At 47.5% G+C, this 24,376-nt stretch overlaps 1 protein-coding gene across 1 annotated transcript; it reads left to right on the top strand.

Annotated features, from left to right (window-relative positions):
• The first annotated feature begins 865 nt into the window (after nt 1-865).
• KLHL12 (kelch like family member 12) lies at nt 866-24,376 on the top strand. Its single transcript, XM_076357987.1, is given in 13 exon segments — nt 866-904; nt 906-950; nt 1,176-1,373; nt 6,984-7,137; nt 7,938-8,155; nt 10,780-10,929; nt 12,755-12,869; nt 15,241-15,347; nt 16,333-16,528; nt 17,687-17,845; nt 19,046-19,144; nt 22,212-22,398; nt 22,762-24,376. Coding segments are annotated over 13 exon segments (1,794 nt in total). The 3' UTR covers nt 22,889-24,376.

Below are 24,376 nucleotides of genomic sequence, written 5' to 3'. Positions count from 1 at the left end.
CTCTCTGAGGAGGAAGTTTCTGAGTTAATGATCAGCCTCCAGGCCAGGATAATATCTGAACCTCCACGTACAGATTCCTTAACTCAGAATTTGTTCTACATTTAGCTGAGAATTTATCTCAGGTCACTAACAATGCCTCTGTACCGGCTACCTGACTATATGTATAGCTGCAGGTTTTAAAACGCATCCCCAGCCACCCGGCAGGATGGAAACGAGCTTGAGGGCAGGGGGAGAGCGGAGGCGGCAGCCACCACGAGCTCAGGGTTGTCAGCTGGAGGCGATCCGCCGGAGACGTTGAGCTGTGTGTGTGGGAAGAGCTCAAAAATAGCGCTCGTTCAAAAACCCTGGTATTTTAGAGCAGTCTTCTGGGGCCTCGCTCCCGCTGTGGCTGCGGCAGCCCCGGCAGGGCCAGTTCCAGGGCGCCGGCCCTCCGGGAGTGACAAAAGGGGAAGGCAGCGCGGGACCCGTGCCCGGCACTTCGCGAGGGATCTGCCCGCGCCTGCCGGCCCGTCCCCACCGGGACAACGGTCAATTGAATTGCAACGTTCCACTCGAACTTCCCCAGACCTGAGCAAGCCCAAGCCGCTCCTGCCGCTGCGGGCCCGGGCACCCGCCCCGCCGGGGTCACGCTCGGCTCCGCTTCCTCCCGCTTCTGTGCGGGAGCGCTCGGCCGGGCCGCGCCGGGCCCGGGCCCCCGGCCCCCGTCGAGGCGGCGGAGGGCGGCGCTGCCGGGGGGGGGGGGGGGACGGACGCGGGGCCGGGCCGGGCCGGGGCGGGGCGGCGGCCCAGGCGGCAGCAGGAGCCCGTCGCCCGGCAACCGCGAGGCACCCAGGGGCGGGGTAGCGCGGCACCTCGGCGCGGCGCAATGACGCCATCAGCGCGCGCCGCGCGGGGAGAGGGAAGGGAGGGGGGGAGGCGAGGCGCGCGGGCCGGGACCTCTCCCCGCGGCGGTGAGTGCGGCCGGGCCGCCCCGGGCGGGCGGCGCCGCGTTTCGGCGGGGAAGCCTCGGGGCCGCGGGCGGCCTGTGGCCGCCGGCGCGGGGAGGGGAGGGGGCGACCCGGGCGGGGCAGGGAGGGAGAGAGGGAGGGGCGGCGCGGCGCGGCGCGGCGAGAGGGCGCCCCCTGGCGTCGCGGCGGGCGGGCCGTGACATGTGGCCGTGCTGGCTGTGCCCGCAGGTGCCGGGCGCCATGGCCCCCCCCAAGGACATCATGACCAACTCGCACGCCAAGTCCATCCTCAACGCCATGAACGCCCTGCGGAAGAGCAACACGCTCTGCGACGTCACCCTCCGCGTGGAGCACAAGGACTTCCCGGCCCACCGCATCGTCCTGGCCGCCTGCAGCGACTACTTCTGCGCCATGTTCACCAGCGAGGTCGGTGCGCCCCGAGACCGCGGGCTGCCGCCGGCCCTGGGTGCTCCGCGGGCGGAGGAGGCAGGGCCGCCCAATGCTCGGGCTGCTCTCCATCAAGCTGCTCAGCAGCTGGGCCTGGATCCCCCCATGGTGGCCCAGGATCCCCCCCATGGTGGCTCTAGATCCCCCCATGATGGCCCTGGGTCTCTCTAGAGCCCCTCGTGGTGGCCCAGGATACCCTCATGGTGGCCCTGGAGCCCTCTGGATCCTCTCCCGGTGGCCCTGGGATCCCCTTGCGGTGATTCTAGGTCTCCTCATGGTGGCCCCAGAGCCCTTTATCATGGCATGGTGGGAGCTGGGACCGTGGCTGCGGTTGGGGCCGTGGTCCTGAATCATTGTCTGCTGCATGACCAGCCTGTGCACCTGCGAGCTGCCAGCCTGAGCTGGCAAACCGGAAGGCTCTGATACATTTACTAATTTTTCTAGTGGTGGTTTATGGTCTTCATGCCTCTGGGCATCTTTCTTGGCAAGGGTGCCAGGCCTAGTGCAAAGCTGTGCGAGCCGTGGTGTGTGTCTTAGACCGGGTGGTGAATTAAGGTAGCCCTTTAAAACTGAAATGGAGGGTATTTAACTCATGTTCTGGTCTGTGTTTCGCACTGGCTGATCAGCTGGTACGTGTTGGGTTGTGCTGTTGCTCTTGCGAAGAGGATGCAACCTCTAGCACTGGGGTTGGGGGGACACTATAAGCCCCCGTTGCTGTACTCGGCAAATCTCGCTTGTGAGGAGCGTTGCTCTCACAGTTCTTACTGTATTGACTTGCACTACCTGCATGCTATTTTTCTGAATCACTGAAAGGTAATATTTGAGCTAAAGCTAGCACTCATTCATGTTGTTTACGAGATGCTTTGCCTGGCTTTGTCTTTTATAAGTTTGAATCAATCTTTGTGGCTTTTTCTTACAGAAGGTGCTTTCCTTATCCTAGCAACTCCCCATTAGCAGGGAGAAAAATTACAGAATGGCTCAAAGGTCCTAAAGACCTCCCTGCTAGCCCAGTAGTCCTTGCAGGAGAGAATAATTTTCTTCTTTGTTTTATCCAGCAGTGAACACTGTTGGCAGAGCTGTCTGTGCGCCTGCTTCTTTCAGTGCTGTGTCGGGTGAGCAGGTGTCATAGTTTTTATAGTCCTGTGCAAAGCAACCAAAAAAAGACATGTGTGGTCTGACCACATACCAATATATTTTCTGTCCATGTCTTCATGAAATTTGTAAATTTGTCAGGTTTATGCTCTTTCTCTGCATAAAGGAAATGTAATTTTAAAAAAAAATACACAAAGCAAATTCAGTCCCTGGAGGCTGAAGTTCTCTGTTTACCAATAGCTTCAAGGAGCACAGCAGTACAGCAGACTGTCTCTGCTTCTTTGTGTTTGCTTCTATGTTCCTGTCAGTGCTTTTGACTTCCTGGACTTTATCTAGGCAGTATACAGAGATCCGATCACTCTGTGTGCTACAGAATGTCCTTTGTGGCTGCTAACAAAGGCTGAGGATTGGTATACTTTGGATCTAAGCTGGGATCGTCTCTCCTTCCTTCTTTATACTCTCATTTTAACTGTAACATTGTAGTGACCTTAATTCGTAGATGTAATTCTTCCTAGAAAAATAAGTGCGCCCAGTGCCCAGTGGGCACGATTGCTCGATCTCTCACGCTCCCGAATTGCCGCTGCTTTAAGGGGTTTACTTCTTTTGCTTAGTTTGTATTTCTTCCAAATTTGCTTTTTCCTATGGAAACCCCAAAATGGCAAACCTGCCAAGTGGCACACACAATTGCCGAGTGTTTGTGGGAGAGCGTTCTTTCCAGGAAATGACAGCTTGGTAAGCCTCAAAGTGGACCTGCTTCCTATGTGTGTCAATGACAAGTATGTTGGTGAGCGTCAAGGGGCAGCATTTGGTTGCTCTCCAAACACTTGTGGGTACAGAGTGTTTTGGTCACGGCTGTAACTTGAGGGAACTCAAAATGCCGGATTGCATAATGGACTAACAGTCTCTGCGAGGGCTTCCTTTGCATTTCATCGCTCGTCACCTGTGAATTTGGGGACTACTTGGCTAGCTGTAATGTGTGGCTTTTGTCAGACTTGGGCTACACAAGGCTTTGTTCAGAACTGATCCCTGGGTTATGTCCACTGTCGTTCATGATGTTACATCTGTGCATGGCCAGTGTAGCACTGAGACTGTCATCAGAGGTTATCATCATGAAGAACTGCGTTTGCCAATCCCTGTGTCTCTAGTTTCCTTCCTTCTCTCACTTCTGGCTTTAACGTTTACTGTAAAAAGTTCTGTCTTACTTAGTATTAATTTCTTCCCATTTTTCTGTTCCCATTTTCCAGAATGAGGAGAAGCTGCTGATCACCTGTTGAACCGCTGGCTTTTGACAACACTTTTCTCTGCCCTTGTGCTGAGCAGTGTGGGAAAACTGAAACGCCCATCAGTTTTACCTACAGGGCTCTTCCTTGCAGTGAAAATTGAAGAGCAGTTTTAGCAAATGCTCCCCGGGATCCTAGTTTTGCACTGTCATTTCTGTCTTTGTTTGGACAAGTTAGCCTAACTCGAGATATGTTAAGAGCTGATCATTGGCTCCACGTCAGAAAGAAACTAGTCTGTCTTCTCTTGGAGGGTATGTTCTAGAAATTGAAGGGGTTTTTTTCCCCTAGAACATGGAGAAATAGTCGTCTTATTCTGAAAATAAACAACTTCTGTTTCCAGGTTCTTACACGGTCATCTTCACTGTACTGTGAACACCTTCCAGAATGCGGTGAGCCACATATTAGCACTGTCATGCCAGCATTTCTTTTCCCCTATAGGTGAGAAGAAATTGGAGGGGTTTATTACAACATACTTTTGTGTACCTGCATTAGTGAAGGCAAAAACAAGAAGTGGCCTTAGATAATAAAGTGGTTCCAAAATTTTAGGCCCATTCTCCTGCAGAATGAGTTGCGTGATTTATGGATGGAATGGGAGACAGCAACATCATGTTTCACAACAAAGCTATGACCTGCAGCCCCTGCCTTAAGGCTTTCAGCAACTTAGGCATCCTGGGGTGAAACCCCTGATGTCTCCAAGTGACTCTCCTTAACTATGGGAACGTGTTTTCCTAGATAGCTCCAGTTGATTTCTGGATCTGTACTGCTGCATACTTTTTATGTCATGTTAGAAATGTGCTTGTATGAGGGAGTATCAATCCCTTATCGCTTTACTTCCTGCTGGTTAGCAGAACTCTGATATCAAACAACAAAGGGGGAAACTAATCTGAAATTCTAACAGCAGAGATGCAGAGAAATGTCTCGTACCGCTAAACACCTGCAAAAGGAAAGCTGCTTGTACTGTGTTTTGATTAGCATTGTATGACCATAATTTTGCCTTGCTTCTGAGTCCAAATATGTGGATGTATTGATAAAAGAGGGACGCGCTCTGTCCCAACAGCACAGCACTAAGCACTGTATACGGTTCTCAAACACTGCATATGCAGTCTGGAGCTACAGCTCAGAGACTTCATGGGATGTTCAGAATCAAGTTGTCTCCACTCTGAGATCCTTCTCACAGGTATGATGCTAGGTTCCCAAGTTATTCTGCATCACATACATTGTGTGAAGTTACTTGGAATATTTTCTTCCAAGCAATCTTAGCACGTGAGTAAACTGTGAGCCAAATAACAACCAAGTAGTGGAGTGTACCAGAAGTACAAGGGAAGCAGGAGGTGATTATCTGTATAGTATTAGTGTTGTCCCCATGGTTTGTGTTTTGTATAAAGAGAGTATGTGCATGGCTGATTATTGAATATTGGTTGTGGGGACAGGAGCTTCTTCACCAGCTCCAAGCCAATCTGTGAAGAACAGATGTCTACAGCTTCTACCTGACGCAGTGTAATACATTACCAGGAGGTCTGGCGCCCTTGTAATCTCCTGTCAATAGATGTTTGTAACTTCTTATCCTCTTTCTTCTATGCATGTATGGTCTACATCTCCATTTGCTTGTTGGAAACATATGAACATCTGGTCTGATCAGTTCTGACCTTTGGTGACATCTGTGGCCTTTATCTGTTGTACCAAAGAGCTTAGTCTTGTTTTGGAAATGTTTTGTCTAGCCCAAGTTAGGAACTCATTTTAGCTTCTAAATGCAATGCATGGCCTGTCGTACAGCAGGTCAGACAAGGTAATTTGCTGTTCCTTTCTGACTCGGGATGCCATAAAGTTTGTTCACTGTGTCAACAGAGTTGAAAGGCCTCTTCCCTCAAATTACTTCAAGTATCACCATTACCTCCTGTGTTTCTCTACTGTGAAGTGTATCTCTCTGCATCATAGAAATGGCTCAGTCTCAGCAGAGACATTTCTTCCCTTCTGCTGCTGTGTCATCAAATGCCTCTGCAGGAATATCCTTGACTGCTCTTATTTTCTCTACTTCTGTATTACCTCGTTTTTCCCCAGCTGTGGCAGATTCTAAGCCAAGTGATCATGCTTTGATCATGCTTTCTGTTCACTGAGTCTCTGCTCAATCTGTCTGTAACCAACTTCAGGCTCATTGTTGGCAAGAAAAGCCATGGGCTTTCAGCTGAATCGTGCTTGCACTGATACTGACTACTCTTCAAAAATCATGGGAAAAAAGGTTGGTTTTGCAGCGTGCTGCATGGAGACATCCTTCTGTTGAGGTCCATTCATGCTGATGAGCTTGCAGCTATGTGCAGGGTGTGATTAGTGAGTCCACCTGCTAGCCCATTGTTCATGAATCATCAGATGCTGTGCCAGCAGCTTTGTGATGGATGCATTGAACCACAACGCTGATGCTTTGTGAAATATAATCTCAGTTTTGTACCTATAGAGGTGCAAATTTGGTGGATTCATGGAATTTACTGTTCCCAAAGATTGGCTGTTGAGAGGGTTAACATTCCTTGGAAAAAATAATTATTCCAAAATGATGTTATCTTAGAGGTAATAAAATGGTCAGGGGACAAAGTCAGCATTGTATCAGTACCATCACTATCATTTTACTTTCAAATGTTTAAGCTAAACCTACATTTAACCTTTAACTCTGAACTTTCTGGCCTATAAATAGTCATTCTTTTTAGGAACCTTCACCATAAGCTTGCAGAATGGATCAGGAATTGAACAGTTACGAAAGATTTTTATTTGGTTTGGTTTTAGAGCGGAGCGGTGAGGTGGGGACTCCATGTACACTGCAGTGTGTCATACGCATCCAGCCCAGGGAGGAAGCCCCCTGAACTGTTCCTTGTAGTAAAGCTTGGAGTTACTGCATGGAGGAGAGAGTTTAGTTGTCTTGCACAAATGATGCATGTAATTTCTGCTATCTCTAATCTCAGCTTGCTGGTTTTACAATGCAGTTGTAAAACTGTTGTATGGATCGTCCTCCCGATCCATAATGAACTTTGTCTCTTTTACTCACCCTGTAAGTGAATTCTGTAGGGAAATTCCCTCCTTTCCCTTATTCTTTCAGTAAGCACAGGAAGAGAAAGTACAAATCTCTGTTGAAACCTCTCTGACAGATCACATTTTTTAAAACTGCTGAGCATTGTTGGCTTTTTCATCACATTACTGAAAAATAAATCTTTGTCTCACTTCTAATTTACAGCTTTCAGAGAAAGATAAACCCTACGTAGATATCCAGGGACTGACAGCCTCCACCATGGAAATCCTGCTAGACTTTGTATATACAGAAACTGTTCATGTGACAGTAGAAAACGTCCAAGAATTGCTCCCAGCAGCATGTCTGCTTCAGCTGAAAGGTAATTGCCAAGTACCCGCACAAATTGCACAATTGCTGCTGTTCAGAGATTTGGGTTGTCTGACCTTCTGTAAATGGAAGACATGTTGTGGGAGGCATGATATTTATAAATACTTATGTCAAATTTCTGTTGTCTTATGCACTGTGGTCTCATTGGTAGAGGAACTGCCTTGGGTGGGAAAAAAGGTGATAAACCAGGTTATTGTTCCATGCTTTGGGCTACTGTATTTCTGCGTGAGAATTCCCAGGAGGAATTGTGGGCTGTATAGCACACAAATGTTACAGCTCAGTCGACTTATAATAATAAGCAAATCCTTGATGTCATTTGACCCGCCATCATAGTATGTCTGGGTTGTAACAAACTGGTTGATGTCATTGAACGTGCACCTATGGAGCTACCCCAGGCAATTATCCCAAATCCCAGGCAACTATCAAAATGACAGTGGAGAAAACCTAGAAGTCTGGTAGCCATATCCACTAGCATATACATTTTTTGTTTATAATCCATGAAGCTGAGTATAACTCACATTTGAGTCTTTTCCTAGTATCAGATTTATTTAATTTTTGTGTTTAAATAGAACAGCCAGAGATCAAAACAGCCCCAACGCATGGTCTACTGCTTAGCGTTTTCACGCCCCTCCAAAGAAATATTTGCATGCGTGTGTTTCTGTAGTATTTTTAAGCATGATATTTGAGTTGGATTTTCATTATTGTTTGGAACTTTCTCTTCTGAAGCCCTTTCCAAAGCAGTGGATTGATAGTAAGCGTGCAGTGCTTATTCACCCCTCCAATTTTCCGTAGGTGTGAAACAAGCTTGCTGTGAGTTTCTAGAAAGCCAGCTGGATCCATCAAATTGTTTGGGCATTCGGGATTTTGCTGAGACACACAATTGTGTTGATCTAATGCAAGCTGCAGAGGTCTTCAGCCAGAAACATTTTCCAGAGGTGGTTCAGCATGAAGAGTTTATCCTCTTAAATCAAGAAGAGGTTGAAAAGCTCATCAAGTGTGATGAAATTCAGGTAAAACCTGAAAAGTACCATTACTGTGCAAAGCATTGAAGTAAAATGTTGAAACCAGTCAGAAATTAGTCCATCCTCCTATGGTGGACTTCTCACGTGGTTCCTGAATTTGAATTTTAATTTCCAGGAAGCTTCTAATTTTTTAGCCATGTAATCTGAAATCGATCAGTAACATTTAGCTTCTGTGTAAGAATTTGTTGTCACACAAGTGTTTCTTGCAAGTAAGGCCATCGCAGTTAGCTACCTCTGCAGAGTTCTTGTTCCCTTGTCTCCTCCTTCCCCTGGAGGAGCTTTCAGAGGTTACAGAGACAAGTTGTCTCAATGCCTACATTTCAGAAATACCCCCAAGACTTTAACTTCTATTTGTAGACCTTTGCATGCTACTCAGCAGCACAAGGAATGCATGTGTCATCCCAGGCATTTGGGTGTCCTCTACTTTTACAAGCAGCAGAATGCACGATGGTGCAGGGTAGTCTGAATCTTCAGGGAGTAATATGCAGATTTTGTTCCCTTAAGGTTAGTTTCTGGAGGATTTACTATTTGGCTGGAACCTGTCAAATACTTTTTTCCAAATTTTCTATGAATATGTATGTTCTTGAGAATTGAAATAAGTTGAATGTTCCTTGATAATGGGGAGGAGGGGGCTTGTTTTTTTTATTGAGATGGACTTCGTCGAGAGTTGATGTTTGCTTCTATTCTAAAAGAAGTGATTGAAGCAATCACTATTCAGAGTTCACAGTAACATGAACTCTTAGAAGCAAACCAATTATCTCTGGTGGAATTCCTGAAAAGACAATACAGGGGTAGCCAGAGGAGAATTCTTGATGTATGCCTTGAAAGTAGCCTTCAGCCAAGCTGACATCCTCTTGTTAATAAGTCTGCTTGACAAAGAGCATGCAAGATAGCAGTGAAAGACCCTGGCACAGGCCGAGATCAGCAGTGGAGAAAGGCTGAGTGTGTTTGGTGTTTAACAAGCTGCAGTTTTAATGCTGTGAGGGTTTGAGCTTATGTGGGTTGTGGCGAGTACTGACATAACGCTTCTGGACAGCAAAGAGGAAATAATGAGGAACTTGAGAACGACCCAGCCAAACTAATCGGATGATCCACACAGCCGAAGTAAAATTCATTGTGGATGGGAAGGACAGATTCAGGCCTTGCAGACACACAGTGAGGTGTGCATTCATTGTAATAGCTTAAGAAGGTGAACGAAGCAAATCTAGCTGTTGCTGTGCCAGTGCAGAGGTGATGTGGAGCACCCTCGGAAAATCCCCTGGCTGTTCGAGACATATAATGGCAGGTCCTCACTGTGATGCTGTGTTTAATGTTACTCATCGTTTATCAGAAAACAGAAATTATTTCACGAACAACAAAACTGTTAAATATATCAGAGGACAGTCAGTTTGGGAGGGGATAAAATGATGTGGGATTATTGCATTTGAGGAGGAGGTGGGGAAAATTGGAAACAGTAAAGTACTCTGCTCTCCTTTTGTGAGCTCTAATTGTCCTTTCCCTGTTATTCAAATAGAAAGAGGCCATTTCAAATTACACAGTAACAAATATAAATCAATGGCTTGGAAGAATTGCCTTACGTAATTAACCTCTGCGGCTCCCTGCTTCAGAACATTCTGCAACAGACGGCTTCAAACTGAACTTCAAAGTGTACCAGTCATATATCGGTGGGAAGGCTCAATCCTCTTATTACAATATCTCCTTTTATCTTCATATTTAATAACAGTTAACAGCCCTCATGACATTAAATTCATGTCTGATTTGCTTTTACGTTGGATGATCTGAAGACATGCAAAAAGAAAACCAAGCCTAAATAATATGTTATAGAGCTTTCTACAGTTCTTTTGCTTTTGGTAATCATAGATGTCCAAAGCACCTGAGGTTCTCTAAAAGTATCAAATTTAGATGGTTTAGTCAGCGTAATCTTTGGAAGTGGTGTAAGCACCAGCATGTGCTGGTCCAAAATGGAGAGAGAAATAAACTAGTCAGAACAGTAACATTCATGCCCTGGGGTTCACCACTCTGAAATCCAGTTGTTTATAGTTTCTTAAATGTGGATTGAAAGAAAAAAAAAAACCCTTAAATGTACCTGGTATGGCTCGGCGGTTAAAGGGGCAGTGCATGGGCACAGGGCTGCAGGGGGTTAAGTGAGACACTGCTCCGTAAAAAGGAAATGTGATTCTGATCATCTTTATGATGGTACTTTGCATTTTGCAGGACCGTAACTCCTGCTCCGCTGAGAAGTTGGGGGAGCTGCCCTGCTCCCCATCTCCCCCGAGAGTCACAGCCTGTCACTGGGCTCTCTCAAAAGTGGTGGCTCCCAGCTTCTGGCTCTGTTGCGTACCATAAAGCTTACTTTTCTGGCACTCGTACTGCCAGTTGTTGATCTCAGCTGTAAGGAAAAAAGAAATGCAGTTTTAAGGAAAAGAAAATGAGGGAATTTTATAGTGCTTGTAAATGCAGCTCATAGGAATTTCCATAACAAACTCTTACTTGAGATGTCCTGCTCTCTTGCTAGCTGTGAAGCAGTGTCAATAGCCTGGAAGTTGTCCGTTCCACAGCAGTTGCTGAAATATTATCCTGCAGTCTGATCAGTGTGTGTCTCCTCTTTCCAGGTGGACTCTGAAGAGCCAGTTTTTGAGGCAGTTATAAACTGGGTGAAGCACTCGAAAAAAGAGCGGGAAGCATCACTGCCAGAACTGCTGCAGTACGTGCGCATGCCGCTTCTCACCCCCCGCTACATCACAGACGTCATCGACACCGAGGTATCGGCAGCCGGGGTGCATGGACACAGAACAGCTGGGAGCCAGTATCTGTGTGCGATTGCCGTGTTCCCTGGTTAGACTCCTGCTGTCCTAACAGAACACGTTAAAAGCTGCTTTCTCTGCTGATGCTTTTTGATGCTGACACTACGGAGTTGCCCCTGTTCAGCTGGAGCGCCCACTGTTTTACTCAGAAGTAGTTTGCTGTGCCAGCAGTTACAGCATCCTACTTTTCAGCTGGGAGGGTGCCCCATCCAGGGCAATTAGTCAGTTGTCTCCTGATATATGTAGCACCTTTCTGTTGTCATCTGTTATAGTTTTCTAACAGGTGCTTTCTGCCTTTCATTCGTAAGCGCTAGCAGGTCTCCTTCTCTAGGCTGAAGGCTGCTGGCATGCGATCCTAGGGAGGAAATGGCTCCTCAGAAATTGTTTCAGGTGCAGATGGCAAGCAGGTATCTTTGAACGAGAAGGACAGCAGCTGTGTAGGTCCAAGGCCAACACACAAGTCAGAGCCATATCTCATGATGCTTCTTTGTGTGGCTGGGGTGTTGCAGAGGCAAACCAAAATGTGTGCGATGATAAGAAATAATTAAGCTTTTGCAATGGAAGTTTAATTCCAAACAGGAAGCGATGCTGACCCCATGCAAGGTTTGAAAGGAAGGCACAGAGAAGTTCAATCCAGCATTCTGGTTTGATGGTGATGTGAGGTAATCAGTGGTCGCTAGCCCTTGTCACCTGACAAGTGCTGAATGTTGAATGACAGACTTCTCTACATAAATGGCTGATTTAGCAACATTCATCTCTAATGTGATATAGCTGCCTTTTACAGATGTTCTTAAATAAGGGCAGCTAACAGGCAGTTAAGTTGTGCCGGAGCTAAAATGTGTTTAGTCAGATTGTTATGGTCCACTTTAAACTGAAATTGAAGCTAACATGAAAGGGACTGGTACCAAAACAATTAGATCTGTTCCAAAACCAGCCTAAGATAGTGTGTATACAGGGCCTCAGCTTTCTTACTGCACAGGATGGCCTCTCCAGACTGAAGGTGACACACACTGGTGGGATATCATCATCTTGGGACAGCATGGAGAGTAGAGTGTTGGCCCTGTGTGCCATCATCTGCCCTGAACACCCTGGCCTTCTTGCACAAGCACCAAGAACTTGTAAAAGTAAATCTTAACTTATTGCAGCAGCATATAGCACCAAACACCCAGAGGGAACTGAACACTGAGCATTCAGGGGAGATTGGTCCAGGCCCTCAGCAGGTAATTACACGGCATTATGCAAGGAGGAGATAAGACTGTCCTTGGGCTGCAGTGCCCCCCGCTTCTTTTAAAGAAGACCTTACTGCTTCTGTAGTCTTTTCATAGCTCCATGTGCACAGGGATCAAGCTAATAGATCCAGCAAAACTGCTTCGTTGTGCTGTGCTCCTTGTTTCTTCTTTGATGGCAGGTGCATGCTGGGAGTTGATTATGTGGGGCAGAGCCAGCCAAACTGATTTCAAGTGTAGTTTCACTGCCAGTCCCTCTTCTCAGACATACTTCTGCTGGCTTAAGTGTAGCAAAAGTGGCTTTTCCTTAGTTTTCCAATATAGTTATTTTCATTATGGAATCTTCAGTGCCAGGCTTTGTGCGAGAACTGAGCCATATCTTTTCAGCTGCAGTCCAGTCTTAGGTTGTCTTTGCATTTCCTTGTGACACTACTAGCTACAGCCTGCACACAAGCCATTTTAATGCTGTCTGAACTGATCAGAGTTGGCTTTAGGACAGTTCTTATGAGTGATCTTAAAATACATTGCGTGTACCAGTGACTCATGTTTTTTCTCAGCCTTTTATACGATGCAGTCTGCAGTGCAGAGACCTCGTAGATGAAGCTAAGAAATTTCATCTTCGACCCGAGCTCCGGAGTCAGATGCAAGGACCCAGGACAAGAGCACGTCTAGGTGAGCAGCAAAGGAAAGGACACTGAGAAGGTCTGGGGTATTGGCAGGTGTTGTATTATACACCATGTCTAGCGCCTTGTAATTGCACCGCAATTGTAACCAGTCTCCTGAGTTGTTGGTGCCTCCAAATGTGTTTGTCTCAGCATGCAGCTGTCCAAGAAGTGTGGGAAGAGTTTCTTCCTGTCTAAAAAGGCAGGTATCAGTGTCAGAAACAAAAAGAGCTGCGAGGTGAGAGACAGCTGTGTTACACTGAAGCTAAGTTTTCAACAGGGAATCTCGGAGGGGAAGGCACAAGGAGGGAGATGGAGAGGTCCCTCTTTCCTTTCAGAGGTACTTTTCCCCTGCCCGCCCCAGTTGTGTTAAGGCAAATAAAAGATGATTTCTTCCTCTATTTCAGTAACTCCTACCAAGCACAGTCACTAAATAGTTGGGAAAATGCTTGGCTTAGGGCTGTAAGCACTTGAGAGCAACACAAACAGTAGGAATGACCTGCAGAAGAAGGAAAAGTATTTTACTGGCTTCTTCATGACTGTGGCCGTTCCTTACCTGATGCCCCTTCTGTTATCTTCACACTCACTCTCTGGACTGTCTCTGCCATGCCTTTATCCCGGGCGCACTCACAGGGCACTGCCATCAGTGCCAGCATTGACCGCTCTTCCTGCAAGCAAACCTCCCTGCATGTTCTCCAGTGCTGCTGCTTGTGTAGTGGAGAGGGACCCTGAAAAACCCTTCATGGCCATTTCCTGTTATTAACACTGTTTTAAGGGACAGAAAGCAGTTTATCCACTAAAGGAGGAGGGCAAATTAGGTTTGTCAGAGAGACAGGTTGATTAGATTATCAGAGAGACAGGTTGATTAGATTATCAGCCTGAAGGGAATGTTGTTGTGATGTGGTTTGACCTCCAGCATAGTCCAGGCCACAGCGTGTCTCCTGCTTTTCTGGGAACATCCTACATCGGTTTCAATGACATGCAGTTCAGCTCGATCTGTCATTTTAGAAAGACGCATTTCATTTTGTTCTTAGTTGAAATGCTTCACCTGATAAAGCTGTCCAAGAAGCGTGGGAAGAGTTTCTTCCTGTCTAAAAAGGCAGGTATCAGTGTCAGAAACAAAAAGAGCTGCGAGGTGAGAGACAGCTGTGTTACAGTGAAGATAACTGTGGTTTGTGCACATCACAAAACTGTTTTATTGTTTAATTATACTGGCAAAAACTGTGCACCTTATTGCTAAGGTTCATCTTCTGGATTCAGCCCTACCTTTTTTAATTAATTCAATACCATCTGCTATCAGCAATGCTCTTATCATGTGTCACTTATAAACTGTGATCAAGTTGTGTATTAACTTTCTATGGGATAAACTGAAATGATTGCACTTTTAGCTGTCATACTGTACAGGAGGCTTTCCTAGTTGTTGTTGGAGCTCTTTTGTGAATCCTTCCCAGTTATTTTTTATATTATTCTCCTTAATCTGAGGTGGCAGCTGTTTTGCTTTGTGACAGACAGGGTCTTGTTAAATCTTTGTTGCTCAGCGTTCAGTCCTTCTGCAATGAAAAGCTGAGCAGTTCTAAACTCTAGTAAAACTCCCTGTTGCAGAAAGGGCCCAAGGGATTCAGGGGATGCTCATCTATTTTTAAAACTATGATAGAAACCTACCGCTATGGCAATCGTTACAAGGGAAGTTAAAACTCACCAGGTCCCAAGTCTTATTTAACTCTCAGGGAGAAAATAAGAACAATTCAGGGACAATCTCAGAGAAAAGAAAGTAGAGGGAAGGCAACTTTCAAATAAAATACATAAGACTTAAGAGACAATTCCTCTGAAAATATTTCATTAATTTTTCAGGCTTTAGTCGGCCTGACTTGTTTGTCAGTGAAATGGTGAACAAAGGTGTCATCTGGTCTGGATGTCATTTGCAAACGAGGGGAGAAGGCCCTGTTTTGTGAGGAGGCTGCAGGGAAGCAGCCATCCTCCTTCAGCTTTCTTGGGGTGGCAAGAGGTTTGAAAAAAAATCGTGGAAAGAATACAGAAGAAGATATTATCGAGCCAACTTCAGCACCTAACTTAGCCAGCTTGTCTTCTCAGAGTCCCTCTAACGAGGAACAGCCCTCCAGCAGACAGCTCCTGACACCTGAGTTAGTCTTACGGCCACGCACTCTGGAAGAGTTTCTCTCTCTTTCTCCCCGCCGAGGATAGAGGGAGTCCAGGTGACTGTACTCAGGTTAGGTGCCAGCTTCAGAGTAGTGATGAGAACAGAGATTTAGAGGTGACTCGTTGCACCAAGGAAGGCTCAGAGATTCTTAGGGTGATTCCCTTGAGGTGACCCTTTGGTTGTGAAGGGATTGACTTGACTTTGCTCTCCCTCTTTGCTTTAGGAGCTAATGAAGTCCTGCTTGTGATCGGCGGCTTTGGCAGCCAGCAGTCACCTATTGATGTTGTGGAGAAATACGACCCGAAGACTCAGGAGTGGAGTTTCTTGCCAGTAAGGGACCATTTTTGACCACCACTGGGTTGAACAGGCTGTGATCAAACACTGATCCTGTAGCAGCAGCTACATAACATTCCTTTTTGGGCTCCTCTTTGTGTTCTGCTTAGAATTTCTGCCATAAATTCTTTAGAGTTGCTGAGGTTTACATAGCGAATGCTGAAACCGCTTCACGTTTGCAGATTTGCTAAGTAAGCTTTGTATAAGAGGTGGTTGTCATATTTCTAATCAGATGAGCCTACAGAGACCCACATCCTTGTTGTGGGAGTGAGAGCTATCATGTTTCTTATTGAAGGGGTGTTAAGCTTTAAGGTTAGTGATGATAATTGAAATGTCAATAGGAATAATATAATCAGTCCTGCTTTCAGGCAGGCTGCATGATCTCTCTGGTTTCATTGTTTCTGAGCATAACGGGAGATAGTAAGGAAGAGAGAATTCCTGCACTGAGGACTATTTCTACCCAAATTTAAAATCACCTTTATCTGTGTGAAAAGGTGGAGAACTGCCTCTTCTTTAAAATCGCTAATCACAGAAGACCCTGTATCACCTAGTGTCCCAAAATTCTGTTCTTTTTTGGAGGCTAAAAGCTTCAGGTATTTTCATCAAATATTCCGAGTCTCCGCATTTTCCCATTAACAGTCTCTGCAGGGAGCCAGTGGGAGGCACACAAACCCCCGAGATGCATCAAAGATTCAGTAGCGGCATAAGATAAATGACATTTAATGCAAAATATTTTAGTGCAAAGAGGCCTAGCCATGAGAAGAGAGCGTGGCAGAGAGAGAGTACAGGCAGAGGAAGGCAGACGCAGTCGTTAAGCATTTTAGCCAGGGCTGTATCCTTTAAATCCATAGTGCTGTTTGCCTCTGTGGTAGTGGGCCATTTTCCAAAAGAGCAGCAAAAGAGGATGGAAGAACAGCAGTTGGTCTCCATGCATCAGTATTATTTCCTCTCCTTGACCTTTTTATTCTTTTTACTGTTTTAGAGCATCACCCGTAAGAGGCGCTACGTTGCTACAGTGTCCCTGCATGATCGGATCTATGTGATTGGGGGGTATGATGGTCGCTCCCGTCTCAGCTCGGTGGAGTGCTTGGATTATACATCAGATGAGGATGGTATCTGGTACTCCGTGGCTCCGATGAACGTACGGCGAGGCCTGGCGGGAGCCACGACCCTTGGAGGTATGTCCTGGTCACCGTACTGACAGGGCAGTACAGCCTGTTCAGTTCTCGTCCTGAAATGCCCTGAGCTGGCATGTGCAGAGTGGGATGGCTCCAAGGGAGGAGGTGAGTCTGAAATTCTGGCTTCTCATCATTTGGATGTAGAAATGGAAAACTTGCCCACATATCCTGAGAGGAGCTCTGCCTCCGCTTCATTCTTAGGGCGTGTGTCTGTGCATCGAGGGAAAGGAACTCTATGAGGGATTATGGAGTGGGAAGCTCTCGGGGTGGTGACAGTGTCACGTATTACTGAGCACAGGACACCAAGTACAGCAATAACCATCCGGCACTGGAGAGAGGCTGAAACTGGAGCATGTGCAGAGGAGGATTCTTAGGACAGACTTGGAAGAAGAAAAGTACTTTACTGAGCAAACCAGAACACTTCAGCTTGCTTATGCTGGCAAAGCAAAGGCTGAGAGGGGATATGATTGTTCTCTATGAGTATAACTTGGCATGAGAAGGAAATGGGCAATATAAGAATTGAATACTCTAATAAATATTCTGTGCTTTAATGCTTGTATTAGAATATCTTCTTAATAATTAATATCGATTAAATATTATTCATTTAGATTGTTAATCTATTCTAATGAAAATTCTCTTTAAAATGCAGCTGCTTTGTAGATGACAGATTTGTGAAAGCGTTGCATGAATTAGGTTATCCAGTATAAGGGACTGATCTTGATGATCCAGACATGTCTTTTGGATCTTCTTTCCTTTGCTACCTGTGTGTTTACTACCTTGTCAGCATTTACTTTGAGGAGGTGCTGACAGGATGCTAGTGATAGGCAGGGTTTGGGCATGGCAGCGTTTCAGTACGTTCTGCAGCATGAAAAAAATAACTGGGGTGTGCATGTTCTGTTTCATCCACCAGCAAGAAGCAGATTTAAGGGCCAGATGGGTTTTACGTTTGTTTAGTTTGTTGGGTCTGTGAGCAGGCTAATGCAGTGAGCTAGGGTGAAGAGGCTGGGTTTGTCTCAGCTTCGAATGTGCCAAGATCTGTAGTTGTTCCTGTATTTTGCAGTCCATGTTGTAGGCTTGCTCCATCTGTGAGGGCCGCCTTGCTCTATGTGCATGCTTGATACTTACCTTGCTGAGTCCAACCTCTGTCTAACGTTGCAGACATGATCTATGTTTCCGGTGGGTTTGATGGAAGCCGACGTCACACCAGTATGGAACGATACGACCCGAACATTGATCAGTGGAGTATGCTGGGAGACATGCAGACAGCACGGGAAGGAGCAGGGCTTGTTGTAGCTAACGGAGTTATCTACTGCCTCGGTAGGTACCCTTAGGACCTCTAGGCGTTCTACAAATACTTGCTTTTTACAGAAATGACAGTGCAGATGCTGTCTGTGGGGAGCACCGATTATGTCATGTCCAGGTTAGAAAAGAAGATGTAACTTCACTGCACTGGGCGCTGCACAGCTCTGTCAGCGAATGCAGCCTGTTCTCACCGTTACCATCGCGATGGCTTAGACTGGAGCTGCCGTAGAACTACAGTAAATGCTGTCAGAAGCAAATTGGACACAATCAGCCTACATTTGAGGGACGGCTGAAGTGCGGGGGATGAGCAGTGCCAGCTGAGGTTTGCAGAGACTAGGCAGTGGCTAAGATGCCCTAGAGATGACGCAGATAGCCACAGGACAGAGGGTGCATCTGCTGCACACAAAGCAATGTTGGCTGTAGTGCTCCAGAAATGGATCCTGAGCTGTATGTGTTCCAGTTCCTTTCTGTAGCGCTCGTTTCATTTTCAGAGACCCATGCCAGCTGTGAATACGGTGAGAGTGCTAGAGAGCAAATCACTCTGAAGACTTCAGTAAGCTTGTTCTGTAGATACACCTTCTGGGCCCCCGAAAAGGCAGGCCTAGCACTGCACCCACATTTGTTACAGTCCTGTTCCTGGGGAGTCACAGATATTGGACACTGGTTTATGGGTTTCACTTCCCTCTCCCAAATTCCTCTTCCTCACACTGTCTCCCGAGGCAGATGCTCTTTTGCTATAGCTGCACAATGAGATTTCTTGGTATCCTCTTGTGAAACAGCTCTTTGAGACATCCCAGCCTACACTGTGTAGCCTCATAGCGTCAGCTGGCGGCTGCAGCACACAGACCGTGAGCCAGCGCCAGGTCTGGAAGCTGTACATCTGCTTTAGCAGGACAGCATCAACATTGGCATCAGCATGCTCAGAGGCAGCTTTGGGCAGCGCGGTGCTAACCTGGTTGTACTGGTTTGGAGAGGTAATGCTCTCTCCCAGCACGGCCCTGTGCAGTGCAGGGGCAGACCTTGCTCTGAGCTGGCTCCAGTCTGGCATTGCAAGCTGCAGAGATCCTCTTTGGTCTGCCAGCCCCAGCGCATTGTGAGTTGTGCTGATTGCAGTGCAACACCGTGCTAAGGATGCACCAGGCATGTTATTGCTCTCTACACAGAAAACGTTTTCCAGACGTCAGACTCATGGTTTGCTCCTGTATTTTGTTTCAGGTGGCTATGATGGGCTGAACATACTGAATTCTGTAGAGAGGTATGATCCCCACACCGGACACTGGACAAATGTCACCCCAATGGCCACTAAGCGCTCAGGTAAAAGCCCACAGTGCCTTGAGGTCAAAATGTTTTGTGCTGCACTGAGGAAGCAGTCTGCTGGCTTGTCTCGCTACCCTGGAGGATGTCGACTGGCCCCAGTGGGTGGTTTGGCTTTGAGAGGGGATGATTTTAGGACATGCTGACTTAACTCCCCAAGAGAAAGATTAATTTTCGCATGCCTGATGTCTCCATCCCATGCTAACATGTGTATAGAGGAATGTGGGGAGGGGCGTTGGAGGTTACAGGGAGGGAGAGGAAGTCTTGTGTGACTTCCATAACTAGGAGCAGTGCACGGCTTGGAGAAAAGCTAGCAAGGAACAAACTACAGACCATAGTGCACAATAATGGGACAGTTTGCTAAGTCGGTGCTCATCAGCTGCACAGGACACAGCAAAGGCAGGAGTGCTCTGGCAGGCCCTCCTTCATCTGCGCTCCGCTTTGTGAAATGCTGGGCATCAGCTCCTGGGGCAGCACTAACGCAGAGAGCAGCACTGCCAGAGCAGTGTCATGCTGCAACAGTCGTACGCTAATGACTAGAAACATGGTGCAGTCACACATTAATTACCTGCCACCAACTCTTAGTTTGTCTTTCCTGCTTTGCACCCTGCGCTTTACGTTTGGCAGCTGTATCTAGGCGAAAAATATAGTTTAAATCCTACTTTTGGAGTAACTTTCTGTCTCAGCTCTCATTCATTTCTCAGAGTTCCTGTGGGGCTTGTGCAGCTCCTGTGTGCTCAAGTGTTGGCACTCTGCTATTGCACTGCGCCTCAGGCCGCCTGCCCCAGATCTTCATGGCCATGCTAGCGAGCAGCTGTGGCCTTGCTCAGCTGCGTGTGGATAGGCAGGATGCTCAGTGCCTCCACAGCTTTGTGGTTCTCGATGGAGTAGTTCTGCTGTGCTTACAGCCCTCTTTCAAAACCCTTTTGAAGTTGCTTTTTCTCTAGTTCTTTCAATAAATGTCCTTTACAGTTAGCGTAGGCAGCATTGTTTCTGTTTGTTCTCTGCTGCAGTGTTCTTGTTTAGGGACAAGAGCTGGTTACTCAGTTAAAACTGGTCTCTGTTCTGAAAGCATTTAAGCTTTTTTGTGCCTGCAGTGGCATTCACCAAAACCCCAAGCTTTAAATATTTACTCCTCTGACAGGGCTATTCCTGTTAAGTATGGGTTGGAAAGTATTTCCCATATGCCAAGAATGGATTTGATTTAGAAGTTGGTCGCTTTCCACATCCAGGAAGACCCCACATACAAACACGTGATAAAATCTGTGGGTTTTCCTATGTCAGAGGCAACATGCGAGACCTATCCACAGATCTCTAGAAGGCTTAAGGATGAGACGGCTTTCCCCAGGGGGTCTGCTGTGTGCACCAGAGAAGATGGCTTCTGGCAAGACCAAAAGCAAAGAGTTCAAGGGGAAAGCCTTTTATAAAAAGCATTTCCCAGGTCCATGATAGCTTCCCACAGAACTCGGAGGCTTTTGGTAACAATGCCTCAGCCCACAGAGCAGACTCCTCAGTGCCACAAGCGAGCAGGAACATTGTGAGGCTCTTGACCCCAGCACTGACTCAGCCAGGTTCCTTCCTCAGTGCTGTGACCTGGAGCACTGAGGCCTGAAATTGGGGTGTGCCTGAGAACATTTTTTGGCCCAGGTTTTTGTGCTGCCACTCTGTGGTACTAACACCCCAAACTACTAGTAGCTTAGATACCAGTTGCACTTGCAACCTCCATCCTGGTATCGGTTCCAGTCCATCCATCCTGGTGACCTTGGACCCTGTAGGACTTCTTTTGCCCCGAGGCTTCGACACTCTTTCTAGAGCTCTCTGCTTGCGGGTCTTTGAATTCCAAGAAAGACCAAGACTAAAAGTAATCTTGCCTTTATTCACAGAGATTGTCTCCTCCTTGTTTCTCTTCATCTCTTAGGACAGATTCTGGAGGTAGGCCACCCCTCAGAAACAATGGCCATATTGCATTGCTAGACCCAACCTCCCTGATTAGGCCTTGGTCTGGTCTCTCTTCTCAGCCAAAGTCTTCCTCACTGAAGCTATCAGAGAGGCCATTGGGGCAGCCGGGCCATTTCCAGCTGTTTTGGTGCTCTCAGCAAGGACAGACACTGAGGTTGCATTTAGTGGAACAGAAAATCTCTTATACCCTGTTTGTAAAAGAAACAGATTGGTGCCCAAGAGCTGCAGGGTAGCTGGCTTGTTTCCTTCAGGATATTCATCAGTGCAACATGTTGATGGTAACAGCCTGACATGGTTTACTCTGCTCTCGAGATGCAGCTCAAAACAGCAGTGGCTGAGATCTGTGAGTGGCTTGGCAAGAGCACCGAAGGCCACTAAGTGCATTGTTATCTTACTTGCGTTCTTTGGTGCTTTACCTGAAGGGGGCTGCAGATGAGGAACAGAGGCTGGCAGAGGTTTATTTTCTGCTGCTGTCATAAATTCCCAGTTGGGCCAACTGTACTATTGATTGCTTTTACTGGGGCAGGTGAGAACAGCTGTTCAGACAGATGCTTTGGCCACTTATGCCTCTGTGACTGTGCAGTGGACACCAGTTTTCATTTCCCTGCCTCCCAGAGGAGCAATGTCAAAGAAATCCCTCCTCCAGCTTCACACGGAGCAGCATCATTCTCGTTGTAACAGCCAGGGACTGGTTGACACCAGGGAGCCAGAAACACCAGAGAAACCTGTCTCTGTGGTGACAGTCCCGGCCGGCTACCCGCCAGCAGAGCGAGCCTTGTGCTGGTCTGTTCAGGGAGTCGGGGTGTCTTTCAGCCAAGGTGAACACTCATGTTGCTACTGCTGCCCTGGCTGCGGTGTTGCTCAGTCCCCCTTATGCCAGAGATTCAGCAGCATTTGGTAGAGTTACAGGTTTTCATGTATCGTATTGGAGACAACAACAACAGAAGAGACTGGGTTATGACAGCACTTTTGTGGGAGATACGAGCATAAGAAAACGTCCTCTGAAGAGGGAGGAACTGACTTAGTTCAGCCTCGTAACAGCGAGCCCCAGGCACGGTGCTGATGGTGTCGCTCATGGGTGTAACTGTGCCGCCTTGTCTCTCCCCAGGGGCTGGAGTGGCTCTGCTGAATGACCATATTTATGTAGTTGGGGGGTTCGATGGGACGGCACATCTCTCCTCGGTGGAAGCCTATAATATTCGCACTGATTCCTGGACAACTGTAACAAGCATGACAACCCCCCGCTGCTACGTGGGAGCCACCGTGCTGCGGGGAAGGCTGTATGCAATCGCTGGGTAAGCGGCTCCCCTGGGCTGGAGAGGGAGATGCCCTGCACGTCTGTTTGCTGGAACAAGTGAGTTTAGGTGACGCAGCCTGCTGCCCTGTTTCAGGTGGCCTCTCCTCGCATTTACATTTCAAGCTTTATGAGAGGAGACAGCCCACAGAGTCACCATGCCCAACCTAAATAGGCAGAGTGACGGTCCAGGGCCAAGGCAGGCAGGAGAGCAGCAGCAGACAGCAAAAGGGAGCCTAATGCAGTGGTTTTATTTCAGGCCATTCCTGCTGTACGCAGCTGTCCAGCCTCCCGGGAAGGAGTCTGGACACCTCAACCACTTCCTTCAGCAGCATCCCTCACCTGTAACTTTCTGTCCTTGCAGATATGATGGCAACTCACTGCTGAGCAGCATTGAGTGCTACGATCCCATCATTGACAACTGGGAAGTGGTAACCTCCCTGGGGATGCAGCGCTGTGACGCTGGAGTCTGCGTCCTTCGGGAGAAGTGATCTGGAGGGAACTTACCAAGAAGAACAACCTAAAAAGTCTCGGCTGGAGGAAGAGTCCCAAGTGATTTGCAGTGACTGTTCTTGAGAGTTGTGGATGCTGTGGAAATAGGCACCAGAACAGCAGCTTTCTGTGCTGCTTTTGACTAGAGCATGTGCATAAACGTGTTCTCTCAGCAGTCATTTGAAATCGGGGGCTCTGTGTGAAGCTGGCGAAAGGTGGTGAAGTAGGTCAGGAGAAGCTGCATTCTCTGCTGTTCCTGTGGCTAAGTCTATCGGCAGAGCAGAGATGCCCCCAGCCTTGGCATCAGCCAGCCTGGTGAATGCTTCCAAGGACATGTACATACAACTGGGTGGTCTCTTCAGCCGCTGCAGGAGCACGCAGGTCCTCTGGTTGCTCTCAGCCACGTGGATGTGTGAGGGTGAATCCAGCTGCTCTTATGTTCCAGCTTCAATTCATCTTGTACATACTGAATGTTTAAACATGCTCCTCAAGCACACATCAGTGCAGAGCCAAATTGAGTGAGCATGTGTAAGGGGGTCCTGCACTGTAGCTGCGTCTGCAGGTTCCTCACAGGTCTGCACACAAAAGGAGTCGCAGATTAAAGCTGTCAACTACTGAGACCCAAAAGCCTGAGGCTGCAGGGGGCAGAGGGCAGGGGGAAAAGCTCATTGCCTGGTGTAGAAGCAGGTCTGCAGCATTCGTGCTCTGATCAGGGGGCTCAGCAAGGTTCATCACATCATATTTCCCTCGAAAAGCTTGACAGACCCAGCTGCAAAGCGCTGCATTTTCTGGCAGCAGGAGCCTTCCTGTGGTGCGGCAATGCCTTTGCTCCCACCCCCGTGGGGAGATCACCTTGCAGAGGCTGAGGCCCTGAAAGTAGGGACACAATTGCTACTATCCCTGTAGATCTTGCTGGTGAGTGACTGGGGTTCGTCCCTGGACAGACCTCTGTCCAGCGCACCCACGTCAGCCTTTCAGTCAAGTTCATTGTGTTGATTTTCCTTTTACCTAGGATTTTTCTGCTTCCAGGGCCATTTTGGAGTGACGTCCAGGATTCCATTTTGCCCTTTGTTCTCAGCTGTTTATTCCCCTGCCTTGTAACTCCACATCCTCTTACACTAGCTATCCTTCGCCTGCCCCACGAACCCCAAGTGAGAGCTTCATCACTGGCTCGCTAGAGCACTCTCTCCTCAGCATGTCTCCTGCCTTGCTGCGTTTCTGGGAGCACGGGCTCTCCTCCGCCATCAGCTTGGCCCCCGCAGTGCCTGGGCTCTGTGTAGTGCTGCTCGTTGAGCTTACTGCTGACTCCTTGCTTGGGGGACAGGGTGGGATCAGGGACGTGGTAGCATGACTTAATTATGCACTTTCAGCCAATGCTCTGACCTTCTGCGTTTGTTTCTATCACACAAGTGTTCTGTGGTTTTGTTTCCTATGTTTATTTTTTAATGAAAATATAAAGAATAAAATATTTCCTGAGCCAGTGGGAA

Source organism: Aptenodytes patagonicus, chromosome 22 (genome assembly GCF_965638725.1).
Source record: "Aptenodytes patagonicus chromosome 22, bAptPat1.pri.cur, whole genome shotgun sequence".
In the NCBI taxonomy this organism is placed as follows: domain Eukaryota; kingdom Metazoa; phylum Chordata; class Aves; order Sphenisciformes; family Spheniscidae; genus Aptenodytes; species Aptenodytes patagonicus.
The sequence above is the reverse complement of the archived record's forward strand: the minus strand, read 5'-3'. Positions and strand labels throughout refer to the sequence as shown.